General features: G+C 35.4%; 1 protein-coding gene across 1 annotated transcript in view; it reads right to left on the reverse strand.

The window, feature by feature from the left end:
- The window catches only part of LOC121383566 (laminin subunit beta-1-like), a 91,701-nt gene that overhangs the window by 2,795 nt on the left and 65,954 nt on the right, over window positions 1-22,952 (reverse strand). Inside the window, exons 26-36 of the mRNA XM_041513654.1 lie at window positions 18,611-18,804; window positions 17,527-17,626; window positions 13,095-13,229; window positions 12,002-12,034; window positions 11,651-11,773; window positions 9,998-10,131; window positions 7,073-7,708; window positions 5,797-6,077; window positions 3,662-3,803; window positions 3,012-3,188; window positions 2,067-2,223 (exon numbers count right to left, since the gene is read on the reverse strand). Coding sequence (XP_041369588.1) covers window positions 2,067-2,223; window positions 3,012-3,188; window positions 3,662-3,803; window positions 5,797-6,077; window positions 7,073-7,708; window positions 9,998-10,131; window positions 11,651-11,773; window positions 12,002-12,034; window positions 13,095-13,229; window positions 17,527-17,626; window positions 18,611-18,804 — 2,112 coding nt within the window. The remainder of the gene's footprint in view (window positions 1-2,066; window positions 2,224-3,011; window positions 3,189-3,661; window positions 3,804-5,796; window positions 6,078-7,072; window positions 7,709-9,997; window positions 10,132-11,650; window positions 11,774-12,001; window positions 12,035-13,094; window positions 13,230-17,526; window positions 17,627-18,610; window positions 18,805-22,952) is intronic.

The raw sequence follows: 22,952 nt of genomic DNA on the forward strand, positions 1-22,952 counted from the left end.
CGGGATGTAGCCCAGTGGTAAAGCGTTCGCTTGATGCGCAGTCAGTCTGGGATTGATCCCCATTGGTGGACTCATTGAGCTATTTCTCGCTCCAGCCAGTGCTCCACAACTAGTGTAACAAAGGATGTGGTATGTAGTATCCTGTCTGTGGGATGATGCATATAAAAGATCCCTTGCTGCTAATCGAAAAGAGTAGCCCATGACATGGCGACAGTGGGTTTCCTCTCTCAATATGTGTTTGGTCCTTAACCATATGCCTGACGCCATATACATGTAACTGTAAATAAAATGTGCTGAATGCATCAGTAAATAAAACATTTCCTTCTTATCAGAATCGATCATTGGAACATCATTAAAAAATTAATAGCACATCAGGAGCACAATTTACAAAAATTATAGCTTTACATTATGGTTAAGCGGTCGCTTGATGCGCGGTCAGGTTTGGATTGATCCCTGTTGGTGGGCCTATTGAGCTATTTCTCGTTCCAGCCAGTGTACCATGACTGGTAAATCAAAGGCTGTAGTATGTGATGTCCTGCCTGCGGGATGGTGCATATAAAAGATCCTTTGCTACTAATGGAAAAATGTAGCGGGTTTCCTCTCTAAGACTATATGTCAAAATTACCAAATGTTTGACATCCACTAGCCGATGATTAATAAATCAAATGTGCTCTAGTGGTGTCATTAAACAAAACAAACTTTTATGGTTACATTTACACTTGTGTGCAAAACTGATCTACCGAAATGATGATCATAAAACAGTTCTTATAATTAGAATGAGTTCAAAACTGATCTACCGAATCCATGATCATAAAACAGTTCTTATAATTAGAATGAGTTCAAAACTGATCTACCGAATCCATGATCATAAAACAGTTCTTATAATTAGAATGAGTTCAAAACTGATCTACCAAATCCATGATTATAAAACAGTTCTTATAATTAGAATGAGTTCAAAATACACACAAATAATTTTCTTTTGTCTTTACCATGATCCATATTCCATCATTATGTAATTTTCAGAGGAAAATAGATACCAAACACATGTATAAGTATGGCTAGCCTGCTAACTGTAAATGCAAAGTTACATAGGTTTGTAAATTTGGCCACTGTTCTGCAAATCTGCACAAAACTTTATTGTTTTTAATATATACTGAGAGGTATATTTTCTTACAGAACTGTTATACCATCTATTTTAAGCTTACAGACAAATGGCATATTGGTAATAACTGAAAGTGAAAGAAGATTTTTTTTTTTTTATCGGGGAGGGGGGGGGGGGGGGGGATGGAATAAAATGCATTTGGAACCAAACAAACCCCAAACCCACAATGTTTATTTTTTTGCAATAAAACAAGGTGTTTTTTTAGGATTACGTATTGTAGCATATTGAAGAAAGAAACAAAGAAAGAAAAAAAAAAGAGTTGCTTTTATAGGGAGAGGGAGACGAATGCAAGCAACGCACGTGCAAAAATATTTTTATATGTAATGTTGTGTTGTTGCAATAAAGAAGGAAGGAAATGTTTTATTTAACGATGCACTCAACACATTTTATTTATGGTTATATGGCATTGAACATATGGTGAAGAACCACAGATATTTTGAGAGAGGAAACCCGCTGTCGCCACTTCATGAGCTACTCTTTTCGATTAGCAGCAAGGGATCTCTTATATGCACCATCCTACAGACAGGATAGTACATACCACGGCCTTTGTTACACCAATTGTGGTGCACTGGGTGGAGCAAGAAATAGCCCAATGAGACAACCGACAGGGATCGATCCCAGACTGACTGCACATCAAGCGAACGCTTTACCACTGGACTATGTCCCACCCCCCTTGTTGCAATAAATACCAAGTTATGATTTTTGTTTCAAACAACATGTTATTCAATTTGTTTTTTCAATTTCAACAAAATCCTCTTTCAGTCCCAGCTGTCACAAATATGTCATTTGTCCACATGCTTCATATATATGATCTGAGATTTCTATAACAAAACATACTCAGTGATATACCCATTGCATTGTGTATGCCTCTCAATATAGCGCAACAGTGCTGGTATAAACTGACCTTGTAGATCGGCCATCATTTGAACAGTTTTCAACTCATTGCTGATGCCCATTAGCTGGACGTTGGCTTTATCAATATCCATCAGTGGTTGACTGTAATCTTTCTTCGTTAATTCTTCATCAAGCAGATTTGCAACACTTCCTGCTTGGTTATGACTCTGTAATAAGAATGCAATCATTTATTTTTTATCTTTCGGTGGTCAAAAAAAACCCTGAAATTCGAGATAAAAAAAGAGAAAAGTTTCTGTCAACACAATATTTCAAATTCAGAAACCACAGTTGAGATATTGAAAATACTGTTTTTTCTGTCAGTAAAATTCCCCCAAATTATGACAGAGATAAAAAAAAACCCACAAAAAACCCAGACTGTTTATGTCGATAAACATTCCAAATTGGTGCTTTAGTTTTCAGTTAGTGTTTTAAAGTATTGAATTTGCATTCAGAAATAAAAATTCCATATAAAAATTGCTTTATATACCAATTTAGTGTAGTACTTATTCTAATAATATTTTGTAAATCATGTAATGCCCCCAAAAACAACAAAACCTCCCCAAAAACAAAAACCCAACAAACTTTCATATCTCATACTCAAATAAAGATACATGTTTTCTACACCTTACATTCAGAAGCCAAGTCTGAGATAAAAAAACAAAATTGTGAATTTAATATCAACAAACACCTGATAATTCACAATATGGGATTGACATAAAGAAAATAGTGTTTACTAGTATATCACCTGGGCAATGGACTAAGCCTCATTCAATATGGGATTGACATAAAGAAAATAGTGTTTTCTAATATATCACCTTGGCAAGGGACTGAGCCTCATTCAATATGGGATTGACATAAAGAAAATAGTGTTTTCTAATATATCACCTTGGCAAGGGACTGAGCCTCATTCAATATGGGATTGACATAAAGAAAATAGTGTTTTCTAGTATATCACCTTGGCAAGGGACTGAGCCTCATTCTCAACAGCTGTCGCTGCATTGACGGCTGCCGTTGCTGCGGCATCCTTGTCTGTAAAGCACTGATTGGCCGTGCCAATGGCGGCTAGCACCAACAAGATAGCAGTTGACGTGGACTGAGATAAGGTGTCAGCATCCGTAACCTTCGTGTTTATCTGTCAACAAAAAAAAGAAAAGAAGATACAGTTTGTTTTGTTTAACTACACCACTAAAGCACACTGATTTACTAATCACTGAACCTTAATCAGGGCACACTATTTCACGAGAACCGTTGTTCTGTTCGTGTGATGGTTATGCAACTTTAAAATCACGAGAAATGCCAATCAGTTACGTGGTGAACAATTACATTTTAAAATGTACCATATATCAGTAATGAAAGTGAAAATCAGTTTGTTTTTGAACCACCAATGTAGCACAGAAGATTTTGTAGTTCAAGTGTTTTAGGATTAGATAGGCCTAACTCATCGGTTACGAGAACTATGTTCATTAAACCGAACGATCCATTACCTAAGTAAACCTCATGTGAACTGACTTCCGGTTACCTAAGATTTGAAATATTGTCCCCTGCTTAATTGGATATAAGAACAAAAATTAATTTGAAATGTAAATGTAATCTTGTTTGAACTACCTGAGTTATGGCATTATTGACTGTTGTATTGTACGAGTCTGTCTCTGTCTTCAGCTGCTGGGCCTCTGATCGAAGGGTCTCGGCTTGTGCAAGATTATCACGAATTCCCTGCACCTGTTCCAGCGCTTTACGCGAGTCATCCCTAAATCAAGTCCAAAAAAAATCTCAAATCAGAATTGTTAATATACACATCATCCCTAAATGAAGTCAAAGAATATTGTCAAATCAGAATTGTTTTTTTTTCTTTTTAATTCACAGAAACTCTGTTACAGTAAGACCTGTCCCCAACCAGAGTGAATATAAAGGACAGGCGGTCAACATGACCTTGATATATTACTTAGAAAATTATAAAAACAGAAAGCTCAATAGAAAGTTGTTGTCAAGTCAAAAACATATGAAGATTAAAAACTATTCTCAACGATGCAGATCTGTTAAATATGTTTTCCCTAAAAGAGAAGGAAAATGTTACCAAATCAAATCTATTAATTTAGAAAGAGACTTTAAGGCAAAACAATTAAATTTTCTAAACAGATGTATTATATATTTATTATACGTGTCAGCCCTAAAGACAAAAAAAACTACATTTACTTTTAATTTACAGAAGTTAAAATTTGTTTTATTTTAATAACACCAATATAGCACATCTTGATTTTGAAGTTAAAATTTATTACTTTACTAAACATATGCTAGGGGTGTGACACTATTATGGGTACACCATTGACGGCCCAAACTGCGTTCACCTAACAACAAAAACACGAATACGATATTTACGGAAATATTATTCTACATTTTTCAGCTATGATGTGTGAAACAAAATAGATTGCAATCAATTAACTTTAAAAAATCAACAATGTGGATGTAAAACAAATCCATTCTAGTAAACAAAAGTGAAACACCCTCGGGTAAACAGGAAAGAGTGCGATGTTTCTAACAGCGTTCAGGCGCATGCGTTTGCAAAAAGTATCGTAACACACATGTGCGGTTCGTCATTTTCCATTTTTAAGGCCACTACATGAAAAAATATATGTTTCTTAACTATGCACAGTTGATGAACACTTAGTTTAACATTTTTTTAAAAGGAAAAATTCAATTTGTCAAGCGTTCTGGTCTGGTCCGCGTTTTATCAACACACATAACTAAAACTTGATGTCAATACGGATAGGCATTACGTTTATACCAGTGAATAGTTTGTAAAATATAATTTTTTTAATGAATTGATTCATAATTAACACAACTTATACACTCAAAATTATTTACAATTATTATGAATGGATTATGAATACTATTCACTACAATAGAGGCACAAAAATGTAGCATACCTTTTGCAGATTGAATGTAATAATTGAAAACAAATTCTAACAACAGGGGTCTTAAAAAGCATACAAAATAAATGCTTTGGCCTTGTTGATCTGGCACGTGTGAGGTCATGTGACATGCACCGAATGTTAATTCATCTTTCTCCATTTTAAGTCAATTTCTACGAGTCATGTGGACCCGATATCAGTACGACTTAGTAAAATTAATGGTTTTAGGGGTTTGTAAAGTTTTGCATTTAGATACTTACTTTTCCTAACTTTATTGTTTATGAAAATGTTCCTGAACTGTGAAGAAAAACCTCATAAATGAACGACATGCCAATGACAACAAATCGGATGCTGATTGCGCGAACCGTGCACAAGAAAACAAAGTGAACGGAATTTGAAGCATAACGCAGTTAGGGACGTTGATGATAGATCATGATCCAATACCTGGGTGGTGATACAGTATGTATTCTGATGCTTATTTCATTTCATTTCAACTTATTTTCATTCTTATATCCAATTAAGGTTTAAGCATGCTGTCCTGGGCACACACCTCAGCTATCTGCGCTGTCTGTCCAGGACAGTAGGTTAGTTGTTAGTTGGTTAGTTGGTTAGTGAAAGAGAAGAGGGTGTAGTGGCCTTACACCTACCCACTGAGCCCTTAAGAACTCGCTCTGGGTTGGAGCCGGTACTTGGCTGTGAACATTGTACCTACCAGTCTGTAGTCCGATGGCTTAACCACTGCGCCACCGAGGCCGGTTCCAATACTTAAATGACACTGACTCTATAGTCATTTCTATAGACATGATACTGCCACAACCCATCTAGACTCACATAGCTTTCTGTGTGTCATTCAGAGACTTCTGTGCGGTGACTAAAGCTTGCTGAGCTTTAGTGTTGATTGCTGTGACGTCAGTGTTTGAAATTGGTGCGTTCCGAATGTCATTTGTAATGGTCTCCATGTCGGACAAGGGCCGTAACTTCAGGTTGAGAATGGTGTTGACAAGAGTGGTGATATTCGCCATCTGCTTCACAACCTCTTGCAGTGACACGGATCCTTCCACAACCTTCCTGAAGGCAACCGTCAGGTCTTCCTTGGTTTTCTCTGCTTCAGACTGAAAATAAACACAATGTATCAATCAGTACTGTAAATATACGGTCATACAGCAGGGCTCAAACTTAACGATGGCACCGACAACAATTGGCGTCGTTGAGATATAAATTGTGTAGGCAGAGAGCATCACCGACGGCACTTTTGTGCCATCAGCAAAGTTCCTCAACAATGGCAAAGTGTATACACCTGGTGTACATTATCTGCCAATATTTATCATTTGCACATTTGAAATATGTCTACATACAGCAAAATAACTCTTTAATCATGTGTATTTGCTGCAAACTGCTGTCGGTTGGCTGTTTCACCATTGGAATTTTCTTTTTAAATTGCCGTGAGAGACAAATTCTAAAGTTTGAGCCCTGCATACAGCGTAAACACTTTTTTGTTTTCAACATACATTGTATTTCCAACCTTTGTCAACAGGGTGTGGCGTATCTGGGATAGAGAGTCATATACATGTATATTAGTATACCTTGGAACATAGTAGATGCCATTTGTAAACTCGTGTTCCCTCTCCAGAAATATTCAGTGTTTGCCACCATTTTCTTATCCATAACAATACCTACTCATGTGTGTATAATATAATTAATATATACAATACATATAGGCATTGCAAAATATCTTGAGGCATTGCAAAAACAAAGTCCGGAAAAGAAATTTTTGTATTTCCTAAAGTCAAGGGCCATAACTCTGTCAAAAATGGGTAAATCTCCATGAAAGTCAAACCTGATCTGTAACAGTACATGTTAAAGCTATACATAAAATGTTAGCTCAATATCTCAAGGCATTCTTTAAAAACAAACATCAGGAAAACTATATGTGGAACAGAGAAACTGACTGACGGACGGACGGACGGATGGACGGAAGGATGGAGATGAAACCTATAGTCCCATCTGGTTGGACCGGTGGGAGACTAATAAACTATGCCCTTTACCTTGCACTGAACTGTACTTAAAATACTATTGCAATCAACTGAATTTGACCAAACCTGTTTACCTTGAAAACATTGACAGACGCCTCTGCATTCTGTGCCGACATCACAGCAGCATCTGCAATCACCTTGGCACCCTGACTTTGTCTCAGCGCCTCTTCAAGAGAAGACCTCTTCTGACGGGCGAGTTCTACGGCCGATGTCATCATTGCGTTCGCCTGCGCGGTCTGTGTCTGAATCTGCCCCAGTACGCCTTTAATCCTGTTCAGTTCTACCATCGCTGCAGCATATGCCGCCATTCCCTGGGCTATGGTGTTCTCGTTGCTCTTGAAACCATTCAGATATGTTCCTTCGTAGATGCTTTTTGCCGACCTGTATGTGGTCATCGCCATGGACAGCACCAACATTGCCGTGCTCACCCGGCTGTGCAGCAGCTTGACGCTCTCATCCGCCGACCCAACGAGGAACGACAGACTCTTGATTTTCGTCCAGGAGCTGTTACCCATTTGGTAGGACGCTTCGGTATGTTGTTTGAGAGAGTTAACTTTGTTGACGAGTTCACTCTCTGAAAGGATGACTCCTGCGTCGGTCTGGAATACCCCGGTGAATGCTGAACTGGTCGACAGGTCTCTGTTTGCACTGTCCCGTTCTTGTTGCAGAACATCCAACTCACGATCCAAATTGTTGGCTTTGATCAGCACCTGTTACCAGTATGTAGAAAGAAGACTAAAAAGTAATGACCGAGAGTGAACAGTTTAGGATTTTTTAATGAGGTGGACCTTTACATAGATATAGATATATGAATACATTTAAATATGTATACAGTGAAACCCTCTAAACTGGTCACCCATGGGATCAAGTAACAAGACCCGTTTTAAGAGGTTTCCGGTTTAGAGAGGTTCCATTTAGAGAGCTACTGCCAATGGGGTGGGATGTAGCCCAGTGATACAGTGCTCATTCGATGCGCGGTCGGTTTAGGATCGATCCCTGTCGGTGGGCCCATTGGGCTATGTCTCGTTCCAGCCAGTGCATCACGACTGGCATAGCAAAGGCCATGGTATGTACTACCCTGTCTGTGGGATGGTGCATACAAAAGATCCCTTGCTGGTAATCGAAAAGAGTAGCCCATGAAGGGGCAACAGCAGGTTTCCTCTCTCATTATCTGTGTGGTCTATAACCATATGTTTGATGCCATATAACCATAAATAAAATGTGTTGAGTGCGTTGTTAAATAAAACATTTTTTTTTTTTTCTTTTGTTACAATATGAATTGCTGTAGGCCAGGGACCAATTTTAAATTGCTGTAGGCATGCTCAAAATTGCTGTAGGCAGGCTCAAAATTGCTGGCGGTGAGCATTTTGGCTATGGGAAAAACATTTTAAAATTTCTGTAATAAATTCTTAAGTTGGAGCCCTGCAATTTTGACTTTGCCAGAGAGTTCTGTATATGACATGGAGCCTGGATGGGCTGCTATACAGCTTATAAGCTTATAATTAGTCATTAAAAACTGTTAGCATTATGGGGGGCAGGACCTAGCTCAGTGATACAGTGCTCGCTTGATGTGTGATCGATTTCGGATCGATTCCCTGTCTGTGAGCCCATTGGGCTATTTCTCGTTCCAGCCAGTGCTCCACAACTGGTGTAACAAAGGCTGTGGTATGTACTACCCTGTCTGTGGGATGGTGCATATAAAAGATTCCTTGCTGCTAATCGAAAAGAGTAGCCCATGAAGTGGCGACAGTGGGTTTCCTCTCTCAATATCTGTGTGATCCTTAACCATATGTCTGACGCCATATAACCGTAAATAAAATGTGTTGAGTGTGTCGTTAAATAAAACATTTGCGTTCCTTCTTCCTGTTAACACTGTTGCAGGGCACAATATTTCACGCGAACCGCCGTTCTGTTCGCGTGTCGGTTACGCAAAGTTAAATTTACGCGAACCGCAAATCGGTTACGTCATGACCTGTAAACATTCAGAAATTAAAACTTGCAAACTTCACGATTACAGGAAGTTTATTCATGCAGACATACTACTGGTATTCCGACAAATGTTTTAGACTGATTTTTAGATACTTGATGCGCAGCAAACCAGTAAACAACATTATATTGCAACAGTTGTAACTTGCGACCAGTCTACAGTTTTAAAACAGTTTTAAAGAAATGTGCTCGGACCGCTTGGGACGGCTAAATTTTCTGCTGCTATTTTATCTCTAAAGGAATATATGTAGACATACTATTGGATTGGCTAGAATTTTACATATGTTAAAAACAGTTTTAACATAAACAGGAATCCAAAGTATATAAGTACCATCGATGAAGTGAAAGTAGCATAGCCACTGCAAATCACAAAAAGGAATCCCTACAAATGAGTATTTATCTATTTCAAAGGCGTACCGCCCATTACGCACAGTACGCATGTGCGTAATTCAAAAACAAAATCCGGGAATAGGTCGAGGCTGTCTGTAATTGTTCTATAAAATAGACCTCTTAAAATTGACTCGAAAAAAGATTTTCAAAAATGCATCTACAAGCGTCCTGAGTTTCAAAATTTTCACAGAGTGAGGCCCCCCGAATCCCCCTGCTCGGGCATGCCTTTGGCGTGCGTAATTCTAAGAATATTTCTGGCTATGCCCCTGTATTTTGTTTCAGTACTGGGGCTAATATTCAGTTCTTTTATAATATTGTTAACTTTAGCAAGCATTAAAGACAATTTTTTTTTTTTTTTTAAATGTTTTCTTTTGTATTTGTTTTAACTTTATATTTCAGCTAAAAACTATGTATTTAAAATATAATTTCAACGTAATTTTGAGGTAACCGATCAGATAACCCATGGGTTACGCAAAGATAATTCACGTAACCGAACAATTGGTTACCTAGGTAAAAACCACGTGAACCAACTTCCGGTTACCTCAGATTTCAAAATATTGTCCCCTGCTGTTGGCAATGGGAATTGATTTGGTGTTAGTGAACCTATGGTACAAAATACTGACCTGCTGGAGGTCACCATGCAGTAGACTGAGTTCCTTCGAGACGTTCTCAGCCTTCTCAATAGAGAGCTCCGCGTTGGCTATGTTTGTTTTAATTTCCTCCAGAGCCCGTCGGACACCCTCAGCATCCTGGTTATCTGGTGTTAAATATTGATGAGGTTAAAAGTTATAAGCTTGTCTCATCATATTATAGGATCAGTTATTAATGAAAAAACAAAAAATAAAAACACAGCTACAATTTTTAATAAACTGAGCAGAAGCAGCAGGATGCTTCTTCAAATTGAAATAATGGTATTCCAAAGTAGCCTGTGTGGTCCTTAACCATATGTCTGACACCATATATCTGAAGATAAAATGTGTTGAGTGCGTTGTTAAATAAAACATTTCCTTCCTTCCAAAGTAGCCTACACTAAAACAGATTATTAATCTTGCAACCACTGTTTCTACTGACAGATTATGCTGACGGATAAAGCAAAGTCATAAACGTATAGAGGCAGAATATGACTTTTGACATCACTCAAGTGATGTCACACGCATAGCTACATTACAAAATCGCTCATTTGACTTCTAGGTCATCGTACAATGTAGCTGAAATAACAGAAATAATAGCTTTTCCCATTAATTTTTATGGTCTGCAGGATAAATATAATAACTTGTTAATGACTTAGCAAATATTGGCTTTATCTTGTTCAGGCTGAATGAGAAGTTTCCCATTCTTACCTCCACAGGATAAAGCCAATATCGTACGTCATTAACTAGTTATTCTCTATATAGATGGTTTTCATGGTACCTTGAAGTTTGGAGGTGATGGTGTGCACCCTTCCAATGGATCCCAACCTAAAACTTATGTGTTATCCATGAGTGTAGGCTTCGGGGGTTTTATGTACTATACCTGTGTATAGCCAAATGATATCGATGAATGGTGATTGATAGCAATGGTTGATGGTTTATTTGAAATGGTTTTAAATGGTTAAGCCAAATAAGAACAACATACCCATGATTGCCACTTTAATACACTATATTAAAGAAAAACATCATTATTACCCAATGCATATTATTAAAAATATCTTAAATTAAATTAACTGCATGCTACCATTTATGCTGTATTATTCTTACAGGGTTTCGAACAATGAATTAAATAGATTTAAAAAACTTTTGTGACATTGATTTTTTGCGTTGGCTTGCCAAAATAGTCTTCGAGACAAAAGAATTTATTAGCCAATGAGAACTGGTAATTTTTCTTATTTGTTATCGAAAAGTTGGAATCAAAAAGTCTAAATTGTGGAATTGCAGAATTCTAGGGATTAGAAATAAACCGAGTTATTAAGGCAAAAATGGGTCTTTTATGAGACGTTATCTTATTTTCATCAAATTGATACATTTCATTTTCAAATGATGCACGTTAGAGATTCTATCATGAGTAGAGATGGATATCATGTATATGTAGATATAACACAGAACTGTAATCCCCTCATGAAGAAAGCAGGATGCTGCTGAAACAATTGGCCCAAATCATGATGAAAGCAAAAAAGTAAATAAATTTTATGTTTGTACCGAGTGTATATTGTTTTAGCTTTGAAACAATAATAACACTATAAAAGCCTATAATAACACTATAAACAGCCTATAATAACACTATAAAAAGCCTGTTCTTACTGTAATGCTTCCAAATTTCTTTGGCTTTCACATCGAGCTGTATAAGATTATTGTAAATACTGTCAATCTTCCCTGCCCAGCTGTCGAAACATTCTCCACAGTGAACGCAGTCAGGATAGGCACCTGAAATAATAAAAAACAGTTAAAGTTTGTTTTGTTTAACGACACCAATGAAGCACATTGATTTATTAATCATCAGCTATTAGATGTCAAACATTTGGTAATGAGAGGAAACCTGCTTAATTTTTCCATTAGTAGCAAGGGATGTTAGTGATGTTTTGAGAAGTAATGGTAACAAGATGAACTCTACTAGAAATGTCAAATGTAAGAAGAAATTGAATTGGAACTTACCAATAACAAATGTGCGGATAAATGAGTAGCTTTCTGAAAGAGAAACAATTTAGTTTTAAACACACCGACCAAATTGATTCATGAATATTCACAAACACTACAATATTTGAATATTAACATAATGCATGGATATTTATGATGTGACTTTCTTTATAATAGACAGAAAACATTGGTTATCTTCCAAATGTTAAAAATATACTGTTACCTTTCTTCAGGTCCACTAGAGATAATGTTTGAGTGGAGATGGGGGTAATATAAAAATTATTAATATAATTCAACAGAGCTGGAGTCACACTCGACAAATCTTTTGAATTGTAAATGCTCTTTTGAACATTCTGAGATATTTTGACTACAACGTTTCTATAATTTGAACTTAATGCAGGGGGAAATGTGTATGTGGGAGGGTATGCGTGTTTATTTCAATAACATTTAAATAATTCAAATACTTAGAAATCTTGGAAAATTGTACTTATTATGATGAAATTGTACTTATTATGATGAAATTGTACTTATTATGATGAAATTTAGTTAATTCTTAATCTTTTTATCACACTGCCCTATCTAGCAGCTCCTCCAATCTTTCATTATCTTTTGCTGTCCACCTCCACACTCCAGTCCTCATCTCTCCAACTACAAAAGGTGCTTGGCTCTTGTGGCCAGGTAACTGATTCTTATGTTTTTATTTCTTGGAACCTTTGCTTCATTTTGACGAACGTTAGTTAATTTTTACCATTTTATATCTTTGAGCATTTGAATGAACTTTCATGAAGTTCAATTCATATTCCTAAAATCTTTTAACTCTCAGATCAATTTTAATGGAAGTTAATTCTTACTTTTGAAATTTTTTGAATTGTCACACCAATTTTAATGGGGATTAATTCTTACTTCTGAAAATCTTAGAACTGTCACACCAATTTTAATGGAAGTTAATTCTTACTTTTAGAAATCTTAGAATTGTCACACCAATTGTAATGGAGATTAATTCTTACTTTTGGAAATCTTAGAATTGTCACACCAATTTTAATGGAGATTAATTCTTACTTTTGGAAATCTTAGAATTGTTACACCAATTTTAATGGAGATTAATTCTTACTTTTTGACATCTTGGCACACTCGTCACATGTGCGTCCAATAATTGCCTCAGAAGAACAGTTACACTGTCCGGTGACGATGTCACATGTTCCGAACGGATCTGTGTTTGCAGTTCCCCGTGAATCACAGCTACACACTACCAACGATAAAGAACACTTCTTAATGAATAGCATGTCAAGTAACATTTTCATATCGCTACACACTACCAATTATAAAGAACACTTCTTAATTAACAGCATGTCAAGTAACATTTTCATACCACTACACACTACCAACGATAAAGAACACTTCTTAATGAATAGCATGTCAAGTAACATTTTCATATCGCTACACACTACCAACGATAAAGAACACTTCTTAATGAATAGCATGTCAAGTAAAATTTTCATATCGCTACAAACTACCAACAATAAAGAACACTTCTTAATTAATAGCATGTCAAGTAACATTTTCATATCACTACACACTACCAACGATAAAGAACACTTCTTAATTAATAGCATGTCAAGTAACATTTTCATACCACTACACACTACCAACGATAAAGAACACTTCTTAATGAATAGCATGTCAAGTAACATTTTCATACCACTACACACTACCAACGATAAAGAACACTTCTTAATTAATAGCATGTCAAGTAACATTTTCATATCATATATACTGTTTTCTTTTTCACTATCTTAATTAACAAATGTCAAATATGCTAAGTTGTTTTTTTCCACTCAAGATATTAATAATACATGTATATCAAATTACATTAAAAGAAAACACATACATTGTATTACAAGCTTCGTGGGTTTTTTTACTGTATTAATTAGTGTGTCATATTAATTTTTTTAATTAAATTTGTTTTCCATTTGTGGTGCTTAATTTATATTTGGCAACATCGTCATGATAATAACACCATATATGTTTTTTGGTCCTGTTTCAAAATAGATTTACGTTTCCATGCAATTTGAATATGGTAATTTGGTGTGTTAATTTCATGTGATGGCAGTTAAATAATAAGGCTGAAAAACATGTGAAGTGATGTTGCCACATATGTCTAGTCAGCTTTTATTTCAGATGTTAAAGGTATATGTATATGTAGTGCCATGGACAGCTTACTTAATAAATTACCAAGCAATATATTACTTTAAAATAAAAAAATTATTGGTCCTGATTCAACCAATTACATAGTCATCACATCCAACTTATGATTTTGATACATAACTGAATTGTACTACATGTAGTCATCATATCTTGGCTTGATGACAAGATATTAAATAAGCTACTGCCTTCAATGTTTTTCTGTTCAAATGACAAGATATTAAATAAGCTACTGGCTTCAATGTTTTTCTGTTCAAATGACAAGATATTAAATAAGCTACTGCCTTCAATATTTTTCTGTTCAAATGACAAGATATTAAATAAGCTACTGCCTTCAACATTTTTCTGTTCAAATTACAAGATATTAAATAAGCTACTGGCTTCAATGTTTTTCTGTTCAAATTAAAAGATATTAAATAAGCTACTGCCTTCAATGTTTTTCTGTTCAAATGACAAGATATTAAATAAGCTACTGGATTCAATGTTTTTCTGTTCAAATGACAATATATTAAATAAGCTACTGGCTTCAATGTTTTTCTGTTCAAATTACAAGATATTAAATAAGCTACTGGCTTCAATGTTTTTTCTGTTCAAATGACAAGATATTAAATAAGCTACTGGCTTCAATGTTCTTAGTTCAAATGACAAGATCATAATGGCGTCAATGTTCTTAGTTCAAATGACAAGATCATAATGGCTTGAATGTTCTTAGTTCAAATGACAACATATTAAATAAGCTACAGGCTTCAATGTTTTTGTGTTCAAATGACAATATATTAAATAAGCTACTGGCTTCAATGTTTTTCTGTTCAAATTACAAGATATTAAATAAGCTACTGGCTTCAATGTTTTTTCTGTTCAAATGACAAGATATTAAATGAGCTACTGCCTTCAATGTTCTTTTGTTCAAATTACAAGATATTAAATAGGCTACTGGTTGGAATGTTTTTAGTTCAAATGACGATATTAAATAAGCTACTGGCTTCAATGTTCTTAGTTCAAATGACAAGATCATAATGGCGTCAATGTTCTTAGTTCAAATGATAAGATAATAATGGCTTGAATGTTCTTAGTTCAAATGACAAGATCATAATGGCGTCAATGTTCTTAGTTCAAATGACAAGATCATAATGGCGTCAATGTTCTTAGTTCAAATGACAAGATCATAATGGCTTGAATGTTCTTAGTTCAAATGACAACATATTAAATAAGCTACAGGCTTCAATGTTTTTCTGTTCAAATGACAACATATTAAATAAGCTACAGGCTTCAATGGTTTTCTGTTCAAATGACAAGATATTAAATAAGCTACTGCCTTCAATGTTTTTCTGTTCAAATTACAAGATATTAAATAAGCTACTGGCTTCAATGTTTTTCTGTTCAAATTACAATATATTAAATAAGCTACTGCCTTCAATGTTTTTCTGTTCAAATGACAAGATATTAAATAAGCTACTGCCTTCAATGTTTTTTTGTTCAAATGACAAGATATTAAATAAACTACTGGATTCAATGTTTTTCTGTTCAAATGACAATATATTAAATAAGCTACTGACTTCAATGCTTTTCTGTTCAAATGACAAGATATTAAATAAGCTACTGCCTTCAATGTTTTTCTGTTCAAATTACAAGATATTAAATAAGCTACTGGCTTCAATGTTTTTCTGTTCAAATTACAAGATATTAAATAAGCTACTGGCTTCAATGTTTTTTCTGTTCAAATGACAAGATATTAAATGAGCTACTGCCTTCAATGTTTTTCTGTTCAAATTACAAGATATTAAATAGGCTACTGGTTGGAATGTTTTTAGTTCAAATGACGATATTAAATAAGCTACTGGCTTCAATGTTCTTAGTTCAAATGACAAGATCATAATGGCGTCAATGTTCTTAGTTCAAATGACAAGATCATAATGGCTTGAATGTTCTTAGTTCAAATGACAACATATTAAATAAGCTACAGGCTTCAATGTTTTTCTGTTCAAATGACAACATATTAAATAAGCTACAGGCTTCAATGGTTTTCTGTTCAAATGACAAGATATTAAATAAGCTACTGCCTTCAATGTTTTTCTGTTCAAATTACAAGATATTAAATAAGCTACTGGCTTCAATGTTTTTCTGTTCAAATTACAATATATTAAATAAGCTACTGCCTTCAATGTTTTTCTGTTCAAATGACAAGATATTAAATAAGCTACTGCCTTCAATGTTTTTTTGTTCAAATGACAAGATATTAAATAAGCTACTGGATTCAATGTTTTTCTGTTCAAATGACAATATATTAAATAAGCTACTGACTTCAATGCTTTTCTGTTCAAATGACAAGATATTAAATAAGCTACTGCCTTCAATGTTTTTCTGTTCAAATTACAAGATATTAAATAAGCTACTGGCTTCAATGTTTTTCTGTTCAAATTACAAGATATTAAATAAGCTACTGGCTTCAATGTTTTTTCTGTTCAAATGACAAGATATTAAATGAGCTACTGCCTTCAATGTTTTTCTGTTCAAATTACAAGATATTAAATAGGCTACTGGTTGGAATGTTTTTAGTTCAAATGACGATATTAAATAAGCTACTGGCTTCAATGTTCTTAGTTCAAATGACAAGATCATAATGGCGTCAATGTTCTTAGTTCAAATGACAAGATCATAATGGCTTGAATGTTCTTAGTTCAAATGACAACATATTAAATAAGCTACAGGCTTCAATGTTTTTCTGTTCAAATGACAACATATTAAATAAGCTACAGGCTTCAATGGTTTTCTGTTCAAATGACAACATATTAAATAAGCTACAGGCTTCAATGGGTTTTTTTGTTCAAATGACAACATATTAAATAAGCTACAGGCTTCAATGTGTTTCTGTTCAAATGACAACATATTAAATAAGCTACAGGCTTCAATGTTTTTCTGTTCAAATGACAACATATTAAATAAGCTACAGGCTTCAATGGTTTTCTGTTCAAATGACAACATATTAAATAAGCTACAGGCTTCAATGGGTTTTTTTGTTCAAATGACAACATATTAAATAAGCTACAGGCTTCAATGTGTTTCTGTTCAAATGACAACATATTAAATAAGCTACAGGCTTCAATGTTTTTCTGTTCAAATGACAAGATATTAAATAAGCTACAGGCTTCAATGGTTTTCTATTCAAATGACAAGATAATGAAGTACATGTAGCTACTGGCCTGAATGCTTTTCTATAAAACTGAAAAGACATACACTACATATACAGGTGGCTGCCTAGCTGTTTGAATATTTTGAATATAAAGTTATATTAGACAAAATGCTGTCAGTGTTTACACATGTAACAGTAGTGAGCTACAAACCATCACATCCTGTTGCTGGATTCAGCTTCCAGTAGGTGGCCTCACAAATATTGCACTGACGACCAATCACATGACTCCGACAGCTACACTGGCCAGTTGCCTGTGTTTTAAAGAAAAAAACAAAAACAAAGCAAAGCATCATTAAATAGGCTATCATATGTGATAACCATAAACTTGCATGATGTCATATCAGTAAACTTGTTGGCATGATGTTTCATTTGTTTCAACTTATTTCCGAGCTTATATCCAATTAAGGTTCAAGCACGCTGTCCTTGGCACACACTTCAGTCTGTCCAGGACAGTGGGTTAGTTGTTAATTGTTAGTGGTTGGAAGGAAGGAAGGAAATGTTTTATTTACCGACGCACTCAACACATTGTATTTACGGTTATATGGCGTCAGGACCACACAGATATTGAAAGAGGAAACCCGCTTTCGCCACTTCATGGGCTACTATTTTCGATTAGCAGCAAGGGATCTCTTATATGTGCCATCCCACAGACCGGATAGTACATACCATGGCCTTTGTTACACCAGCTGTGGAGCACTGGCTGGAACGAGAAATAGGTTAGTGGTTGGTGGCATGACGTTAAATCCAGCTCAGTGTTATTCCAAGTAAACATGAGGTAAATTTTTGATGATTGCTTTTTGCCCAATTGTATTGATATAGCTGAGAAAATGGCTTTGTTTTCATAACACAAGGATCAGTTTCATGCATATACAACTTAACATATGGGGCAAATAGAAAAAACCTTTTATAATTTTTTATTTGAAAAAGAAAAAAAAGAGAAGAAAACTCCATATATTATGCTACATGTGTAGATTATTCTTTCAAAATAAGAGAAACTGTAGCTTAAAAAGATCTGAACTGAGTTCAGCCAGTCAGAGAAAAAAACAATGTCTGCTAGACTGGTTTATGCACTTCACAGTAACACCAAATGGCCACATTGGGAACCAATCAAAAAGTCTGCGAACGTTGGTGAAACATCTGCTGGCTGAACTTAGGGCTGGTTTTAATATCTCTGTCCTACACTATTTACCATGTAAGCTCATGACATCCGACAGAAAGATAATGCTACTGCTCACCCCATCACAGCTGAGAACAATGGCTCCGTTCACGTCACAGTCGCACATTGTACAGCCGACGCCGCTGCTGTAGTTGAAGGCGAGATTAACACACCGGTCACAGTTGAAGCCAATAACATTCGGCCGGCACGTACACCGGCCATTGTTGTGGTCGCATTCTCCAGTAGAACCAACAGACGCTTCACAATTACAAGCTGTTCGGGGGAGGTCAAAAGAGAAAAGAGAAGGTTTTTAAGATTATAAAGGGCAGTAATTACTAATTATGTCATGGCAGAGGCAGATCTAAGGGGACCCCAGGCACCCGGGACCCTCCTACATTTTGCGACAGTTATAATTTTATAATATATTAATTTTCATTTTTTTCACAATCCCCTCCAAACCTCCCCAAAGTTCCACTGGCATTCTGCCTCATATCAAATGGATTTTTTGGATCCGCCACTGCATGGTGTATGTACATTATACTATTAGGGGTGTTTACGCAGCAGACTAAGGCAGCTGTAGTAGGTAGTATAGTAATAGCGGAGAGTAGAGTGCCGTCATGTCGATGACGTTATTTAATTAGCAGAGTGCAGTGCGCCATCACGTTACAAAAGGATTAAGTCCGCTCAAGTCGCTGAGTTATTAGCAGCTGTGAGATGTTGAAGTTGCGGTAATGTTTTGGACACAACAGACGTCAAGACCCCCAAAATCACAGGTAATTTGTGAAGAAAGAAAGAAATGTTTTAGTTAACAACGCACTCAACACATTTTATTTATGGTTATATGGCGTCAGACAAATGGTTAAGGACCACACAGATATTGAGAGAGGAAACCCGCTGTCGCCACTTCATGGGCTACTCTTTTCAATTAGCAGCAAGGGATCTTTTATATGCACCATCCCACAGACAGGGTAGTATATACCACGGCCTTTGATATACCAGTCGTGGTGCACTGGCTGGAGTGACAAATAGTGCAATGGGCCCACTGACGGGGATTGATCCCAAACCGTCAGTGCATCAAGCGAGTGCTGTATCACTGGGCTACGCCTCACCCCCATTTGTGAAGAGGCAGATTATGTACAATAATCTCATCTGCTGCTAATTAGCTTCTATTTGTGCTATATTTTAATTCCATAATGCTCTATAATACATCTCACAGATCCTAATATTTCACATACTACATGTACATGTATGTATGCCGATTTATATCTGGCAGGCCATTTTTCTTAGGACATATTTTGTCTGGCTTACTATTTTTTTTTTTAAATAACAGGCCATATTTTATTTCCTATTTCAATCCCTGATATTTAGAAGATAAATTCATGTGACTATAATATGAAAAGAAATTAGCTTTCTATTTCTATTAAGAAACAAAATTTTTGCCAGAATCCCTCCGCAATTTTATATAAGAACCAACTATCATTAAAGACTATTAGTCCAGGCAGTTATGTAAATTTGCATTTGTTTTTGCTCAAGTCAATAAAATTTATTTCTTTTTATTCTTAAGACTATCCAGAATTAGAAATCCATTGGTAGCATTTTTTTCAGTCATCTCTGAAATTCAAGATGGCCACCAATTAAACATTCATATATATATATATATATACATTAACTCAAAGTTGACCCACAACAACAATTTAGGTATCTGTTTACAATTATGAGCTCAGTGAATGAAGTTGTGAAAACAAAAATTGTTGTCTGACCTATAAGCATCCATCTTGAAATTCAAAATGGCCACCATTTTAATATATTTTTCCATATATCTCAACTCTCGGGTAACATAGAAACACAATATATTTTGTCTATATGTACATTTATGTAGCCATGAATTTATTGATGACATTTTTATGGTCATCCAATCATGGCAGCCATCTTGAAATTAAAAATGGCCACCATTTTAATGTATTTTTCATATATCATAACTTCCGGTTAAGGCAGAAGCACAATTATTTTTGTCTGTACATTTTTAGGATCAATGAATTAAAGGGTGACATTTTTATAACCATCCTCCAGTTATGGGACCACGTTAAAATTCAAAATGGCTGCCATATGGAGATTTAAAAATGGCCACCAGTTTTATCATTTGGCAAATACTTTTCCTCCTAGTCCACATACATTTTATGTGAAATAATTAAAATATTGCATTACTAATGACTTTCATGTTCTAGATTTTAAACTAATGAAACAGAGGAACAGACCAATTGCTAACTGTAATTCACAATGACACATTAGCAGCACTCACCCATTTAGTATCTGGCTAATAAGTTCTAAAGAAATATCCTACATACATGTATTTGAAAATTGACCAAAATTAATTATTTTCCATTGTGACCCCTGATTAGGCATCTACTTCGTCTGTAATGGCATGTGTATTGCAGCAATCATCACCACTTGAGTTCTGTACATTACAGGTTCATCTACCTGAACACTTACTGATACCACAGTTGCATCTGATCAGTTCTATCACAGCCTCTGGTGCAGCTTGCACCTTCAACCGCATTTACAAATATATCCTCCTTGATCCAACCATGGGTCTAGATCACTGGATGTAGCATAGAATCCTAAGCTAGGATATTTGCTTGGAGATATGCTTCCACACTTTAGTTTGGTGATGGTGTCATGAACTTCTATCCTCTCAAAATAGCTGCATCAATTGTACAAATGACCATTGAGCTTAGTACCATGAAGTACTGACCTCTTTGTATGATTCATCAGTAATTCCAAGCTCGCTAAGAGCTTCAGTTATAGCCAGTGGAGCTTTCCCGAATATATTCAATAACATTTGTTTGCATATACCATCAATTTGTCCTGTTGTGTCACATCCAGTTACTACATGCAACCCTGGTAACGTTGATTTTCTTTCTGAACCCAGTTCATCAACAATTAGTTGCATGTTGATCTGGTTGCGACTTACGTCTGTACCAATACGGTAATTAGTGGGATCAGTGTGTGTGATCTTCTCAGGATAAGAACTAAGTCTGTGTCTGGTGCAGAAATTCACTTCTAATCTGCCATATATATTGTCAGTGAACAGAAGCATTTCCTGCATGCATTGATTCGCTATTAGATGGTTACATGGGTGTAAAAAATGTTTTTACACAATAATATTTATGAAAGATGACAGATATTTCCACTAACCAGGCTATACATTTTCGAAGCTATCTGAGCGCTACGATATCGAAAACTATTGCAGGCCATGATGTGATAATGATCGGGCCAGGCAATGAGGTGGATTTCTACATCAAAGACACAGACTGTTGGGGTTTTATCACCATTAGGATACACAACCAGATCAACCTGTAAACATTGTATAATGAACTGTATCAAGACTGATTCAAGAGACAGACTCGGATTACCAGATGTACATGCTGTAATTGAACAGGACAATTGGTGATGGTGGACATCAATAAAGAGAATTCAATGTATTCACGAAAGCTCCATATATAAGTAACACCGAAGTCAGGTTGGAATCGGTGATGAACCATACAAAGAGGTCACTAAAATGTACTAATGAACACAAAAGTTGCACTTGTATGTAGACTAGGAGAAAAAGTATTTACCAAATGATTACCTTGGTGGCCATTTTGAATTTCTATATGGCTGCCATTTTGAAGTTTAAGATGTTTGCCATAATTGGATGACTATAAATCTAAAGCATTATATTCATTGACCACTGAAATATACATCTAGACAACAAAATTGTGTTTCTCTATTAACCATGAGTTGAGATATAAGACAAATGTATTAAAATGGCGGCCATATTGAATTTTAAGATTGTTTTCATGATTCAATGACTATATAAATGAAAACCATCCAATGCATGGAATACAGAAATGTACATGGACAAAAAATTATGTTTCCACGTTAACCGGGAGTTGAGATATTTGAATTTTTTTTTATTAATGTGGTAGCCATTTTGAATTTCAAGATGGCTGCCAAGATCAGACAATTTTCCTTTTTACAAAATAATCATCAAAGCTCATAGATGTAAACTGATACCAAAATTATTTTTCTGTGTTTAATGGGAGTAAAGATAGAGAAAAAATATAATGGAATGACGTCCATTTTGAATTTCAAGATGGTTGCCATGTGAGATGAATAATTAAAAAAATATTTTAATTCACTAACATAATATGTTTAAACAGACACCAAAAATATGTTTCTATGTTAAATGGGAGTGGAGACATATAAAGAAATTATATGAAAATGACGGCCATTTTGAATTTCAAGATGGCTGACATGATAGTGGTCAGAAAAAATGCTACCAATGGATTTCTAGTTCAGGTAGGTCATGGAAACATATGACCAAAATTTTATTAACTTGAGCAAAAAAAAATGCAACCTTCAAAAAATGAACATAACTC

This window comes from Gigantopelta aegis, chromosome 10 (assembly GCF_016097555.1).
Source record: "Gigantopelta aegis isolate Gae_Host chromosome 10, Gae_host_genome, whole genome shotgun sequence".
NCBI lineage: Eukaryota > Metazoa > Mollusca > Gastropoda > Neomphalida > Peltospiridae > Gigantopelta > Gigantopelta aegis.